The sequence below is a fragment of the Myxocyprinus asiaticus genome, chromosome 21 (assembly GCF_019703515.2).
Source record: "Myxocyprinus asiaticus isolate MX2 ecotype Aquarium Trade chromosome 21, UBuf_Myxa_2, whole genome shotgun sequence".
Lineage (NCBI taxonomy): Eukaryota > Metazoa > Chordata > Actinopteri > Cypriniformes > Catostomidae > Myxocyprinus > Myxocyprinus asiaticus.
In genome coordinates, this window is record NC_059364.1 from 39,686,736 (window position 1) to 39,692,248 (window position 5,513).

General features: G+C 38.4%; 1 protein-coding gene across 1 annotated transcript; it reads right to left on the minus strand.

Annotated features, from left to right (window-relative positions):
* Window positions 1–209: 209 nt before the first annotated feature.
* On the minus strand, window positions 210–4,320 carry LOC127412410 (uncharacterized). Its single transcript, XM_051648739.1, has 2 exons — window positions 3,457–4,320; window positions 210–344 (listed from the first exon to the last, which is right to left on the minus strand). The coding sequence occupies exons 1-2, from the start codon at window positions 4,310–4,312 to the stop codon at window positions 220–222; spliced, it is 981 nt and encodes a 326-aa protein (XP_051504699.1). The 5' UTR covers window positions 4,313–4,320; the 3' UTR covers window positions 210–219.
* Between the last annotated feature and the right edge of the window lie 1,193 nt (window positions 4,321–5,513).

Below are 5,513 nucleotides of genomic sequence, written 5' to 3' on the forward strand. Positions count from 1 at the left end.
TGAAAAGCATGAGAAATATTCAAATAACATTTCCTTCAAAGAGACAGTGTTAAATATATATTAGTAATGGATACGGAGGACTGGAGTGAGATCTCCAGGCTATGAGTCACAGCTTTTCAGAATAGCAGCTCAAGGAAACAGTGGCACAATGACAATAACATTATTAGTAAATTACAGCCCTAAACATTAATGCCATATTGCAGACTCCTCCGTGGTATCCTATGTAGGTGCTCCATTTTTCTGGCGAGCCTGCATGCGTAATCCCTTCCTCGCTATTGCTTCCTGTTTCTTCCTCTCAATCTCAGCAGCTGAACATTTCACTGTTGTAGGGGATGAAACAAAAACTGCAAAACAACAAAAACAAAACATGTATTGTAAAGCTTCTGTGCAATGTTAATGGGAAATTTGAAACTTTCAAAGCATGAATTTTTTTTTCTTTTATATATATATATATATATATATATATATATGGCGCTGAAAACTATTATAAGGAATAGTTCATTCAAAAATGAAAAATCTGCCATCATTTACCCATCCTCATGTTGTTCCAAACTCATATGACTTTCTTTCATGTAACACAAAAGGAGATACTTTTACATACAATGAGTCCCATTAAAGGGTTAGTTCCCCCACAAATGTAAATTCTCTCATGATTTACTTACCTTTAAGCCATCCCAGATGTGTATGACTTTCCTTCTTCAGCAGAACTGAAGTGAAGATTTTTATAAGCACATTTCAGTTCAGTTTGTCCATACAAAGTAAACAGGTGCCATCAGTCTGCTGGCTATTTGACGATCCAAAAGTCATATTTAGGCAGCATAAAAGTAATCCACATGACTCGATCAATTAATGTCTTCTGAAGCAAATCGATAGGTTTGTGTAAAAAAATAAATCGATAATAAAAACTTTATTAACTTGAAAAAAATTGCTTCCTGCCAGCAGTCGACATATCTATGACATAAGCAAAATGGCGCGTTCACGCGAGAAGTCGGAAGTGTGCGCTTTGTATACAACAGAGGAACGAACGTCACGCGAGAGTTAGGTCATTTCAAACAACAATAAAGTGCTGGCCGGAAGCAATGATTTAAAGATAAAAACATTTTAATTATCGATTTGTTTCTTACACCAACCTATCGGTTTGCTTCAGAAGACATTAACTGATCAACTGGAGTCATGTGGATTACTTTTATGCTGCCTAAATATGAATTTTGGACCGTCAAATAGCCAGCAGACTGATGGCACCTGTTTACTTGCATTGTATGGACAAACAGAGCTGAAATGTGCTTATAAAAATCTTCACTTCGGTTCTGCTGAAGAAGGAAATTCATACACATCTGGGATGGCTTAAAGGTAAGTAAATCATGAGGATTTTTATTTTTGGGTGAACTAACTCTTTAATAAAACACAAGCAGAATAAATTTGTGTAATTCGTTCACGTAAATTCTCGGATTCATGAAAGTTTTTGTATTTTCAAATTGTTCGCATGAGCAAAATTTTGGAAGTAAACTCTTTAATTTAGCAATTTAAGTGAAAGTAACCCTAATAACTGACATAAATTAGTAAAACAAATAAATGCTTGCATTCAAAGAATGGTTTATTTCCAAATCGGCTTCATACATTTTGTCTCGTTTTCCCGGGAAAAGTGCGTGGAATGGGGTGAATAGGTCGTGGGAAGACGCAGTTTGTGTTTGATTTTCTAGAAGAAAATTATCATGACTGGTTTGATAGTTTCTTCATTTGATTTGAGGTCGATAATTTACTTTTAACTAATTCAGTATAGGCATCTATAAATTGCATTCAGATGATAACGTATGGTCTATGTTAATCCTGTTATCTCTTTTAATGAACGTGTCGCGGGCAGAGAGGACACATCAATACAATGAAAAATGAAAAAGAAAAAGCCCTGCACACTGTCGTACCTTGCAAATCTTTATTATATTAAAACGTTTCAGTCAAATACCTTCTATAGGCATTCTATAAAATTTTCAGAAGATTCTTATAGTTGCTAGGGGGGTATATAGCTGATAGATCTGCCATCATGCTTAAAGGAATAGTTCACCCATAAAAGAAAATTCTCATCATTTACTCACCTCCACGCCATCCAAGATGTGTATGACTTTCTGTCTTCTGCAGAATACAAACGTAGATTTTTAAAAGAATAAGAAGTAATCCAGCAATCCATGTCTTCAGAAGCGATCCAATCGGTTTTGGGTGGAAAAAGTAACTTTGTAACTTTTAATGTAACTTTTTTTCACTGTAAATCTTGTCATTGCAGTCTCTAGGCACGATCATGATTTCAAGATTGATTACGCTTCCTAGTGTTTGACGCATGCGTAGAGTGCTAGATTGCGCTAGGAAGTTTAATCGAGCTTGAAATCATGATCGCCAAGGAGACCGCTGATGTCAAGATTTATAATTAAAAAGGAGTTACATTTTGGTCTTTTCACACCCAAAACTGATTGGATAGCTTCTGAAGACACTGAAGTCTTATGAATACATTTTATGCTGCCTTTATGTGCTTATTGGAGCTTCAACATTTTGGTCACCATTCACTTGCATTGTATGAGCCTAGAGAGTTGAGATATTCTACTAAAAATCTTCATTTGTGTTCTGCGGAAGAAATAAAGTCTTACACATCTGGGATGGCATGAAGGTAAGTAAATGACAAGATAATTTTCATTATTGAGTGAGATATAGTTAATGGTAGTGGACTTCCTCCTATCGGCGTGAACTGGTAAATTTTTTCCACTCAAGTTTGAATGTCAAAGCATTTTTCTTGACCTCCTGTACTGCTTGATTAACAAAAGAACCTGCTATGACACCAAGAAAGAACTTTCTTACTTTTTAACAATGTGTTTGCTTAAACTTTAGCGATTTTAATGCACTTAATTTTAAACCCCATTTATTGCTGTCCCCCAAAGATGTTTAAAGCTTCCAATTCACATTTACTATTGAGTGTGATATGTCTTTCTTATATGCCGTTTTCTGCCCTCATGTGTCTCGTAACCAATTGCGACTCGCCAAGTTTGAATATGAGATTTGAGAGCTGCAATAAAAATGATGAATTACAATGAAAAATGACTAAATTGTGGTCTGTTCATCACACAAAGCTATCGTGTGGCTTCAGAAGACTTGGAATATGGTGCACAAGTTATATAGAGTACATTAATGGTGAAGCTTTGTTTGTCCTGTTTTGGAGCTTGACAGCCCCTGGTGAAAAAGAGAAGTGTGCACATTATTCAAAACATCTCCTTTTGTGTTCCTAAGAAGAAAGAAAATTAAATGGGTCTGGAATGACATTATGGTAAGTAAATGATGACAGCATTTTAATTTTTGGTTGAACTATTCCTTTAAAAGCTCAAGCAAACTTGCTTATTACAGTAATCAGATGTAGAGTATACTATGATGCAATTTCAGAGCTAATGCAATACAGGTGCCACAGTGCACAAAGCTCACCTTTGTTGTTGAGCGTCACAGAGTCAGGCAGATGTCTTTTGAAAGTGAAATAGTGGGAATTAGAGGCCTTTCCCACTGTTGTGCTTTGTGGCGTAATGGTCGGTGATGTGCTTCTGACAAACCCGAGCCTGGGTCCAGAGGCATTTTTCACTTGAGTCAATTTGTTTTGTGCTTGCCCGAACTGGTTAGGATTATGACTTCCCATTCCAAAGTTGGACCCTTCAGTTGTCGCTAAAACACCGAAGTCCTGTTTAAATCCAGTGCTGCCACTGGAACACGGTACTGAGTTTGAGCGGACAAACACATGTGAGGACTTGCTGTTGATGCCCATGGTTTCAGCATGAATGGTGTCACTAGATGTTAAGCTTCTTGATTTGCCTAACTCTGCATAACCCTTGCTGTGTCTTTGCTCCTCCTGACTAGCCGACAGCCTTTCCACATCATTGCAAGCTTGACACAGGAGATCGTCTTCATCTTTGTCATTCCAGAGACCATCAGAATCAAACAGAGTCTTCAGGTCGTCTTCCGAAACCACGTCAAAATGAGCAGTAGAATTTTGGCCCGAGGCTTCACAAACTTTGATTGTTCTATCAAGCTCCACTGGCCTTTTTCCCTCGGACAACTGTACTTGATGCTTCACTTGGTCCACAAGTGAAGTCCTTAGCAGCTTCTCGTTAGTTTGATCCTGTGGCTTTAGCCTAAAAGTGCTTCGAGTAAACGTTTGGACTTCAGGACATGTCCTAGTAAACGTGCTGCTTTTGCTGGTGCGTTGTTGAATCTGCAAGCAGATGTCACTGCCATTAGATACAGAGGAGTTTGTTTTGGCCACAGAATTAAATTTCCTGGAGCAAGACATGGACTGAGTGGCCCTGTGTTTCTCAGTTACATTCAAAGGCACTAGGTTCTGTGTCATCTCCAACACAAAAGAGTCACTGAGAAAGTCATCATTTTCCCAGTCATAATCAAAGTCAACCTCGCTTTCTTTAGGTGCAGAAGTGTTCTTGATTGCTGCAGAACTTGAGTGTCCAGCCAGAGCCACAGGGTTGGTTCTGCTTTTTGGTGTGCAGTTTGTTGACGGTGGGCTCAGTCTCCCACTTAAGTGCTGAGTGGGACCATCAAACAGCGCACAAAGCTCCTCTTCTTCCGTCATGATTCCGATAGATGCTGGTGTTCTCTTTGTTGTTCCTTCACTTTGTAACTTATTGAGTTTATTTAAGTTTTCTATGCTTTTCTGCTGTTTCTCTTTGTCCTGACGAGTCATATTGATGTCAAACTGCTTGGCAAGTTTCATGAGGTCCTCAATGTTGCTCTGCCTAGAGGAGACAACATTAATATCATCAATCTGAAAATCACAACTGTAATTCATAGTTGATCCATTCTATGAACTTATGACACCGATCACTAACAGTCAACGGTATAGTAAAATCTCTACAGGTTCACATACTTCTACTACAGGGCTGGGAGATATGGCCAAAAATATTATCACAATATGTAAGGTGTGTGACCTCTTTTTGATGAAATTTCTCCAATTTAATTATCTTAAGCTGACGTTTCACTCCACTGAAAGACTTTCTTGTGACGCTCCACACTCCAGATCAGTAGGTGGCGGTACTGCACAAACATGTGTAATGCATTTCCTTCCCCATTAATAGTATGAAATGTACTGTACATTATTATTCTTTTGTCCATATCACCCAGGCCTACTTTATACATAAACTGAAAAGTGCTGTAAGCGACTTCATCAGTTTTTGGTAAATTCAACCACACACCCTCTCCCCCAAATCATGTCAGCAAACATGAACACCACAAAATGAAAGCAGACAGAAAGCATTTCTGATCGGCTAGTTTTCTGATTGGCTAATAAAGTGCGGGCCGCTCCCCTTACTCTTTTTTTTGGCTGCTTACAGAGTCAAAGGCTGTCATAGAGAGTGCATTTCATGCATGTTTAAAAAAAAAAAAAAGTCTTAAGTATGTTAGTGATTACAGGACACGCACTGTGCTGAGATCCTCCTGACCCGGGGCTGTCTGATCTCTGGGGTGCAGGGAATGGCACTGTC

Excerpts from the sequence above, each read along its gene's own strand:
- LOC127412410 (XM_051648739.1), bottom strand. The coding sequence starts at position 4,312 with ATGTCTTGCTCCAGGAAATTTAATTCTGTGGCCAAAACAAACTCCTCT. Across the intron at positions 345-3,456 it reads TGTGACGCTCAACAACAAAG|TTTTTGTTTCATCCCCTACA; the intron begins GTGAGCTTTGTG and ends GTTGTTTTGCAG.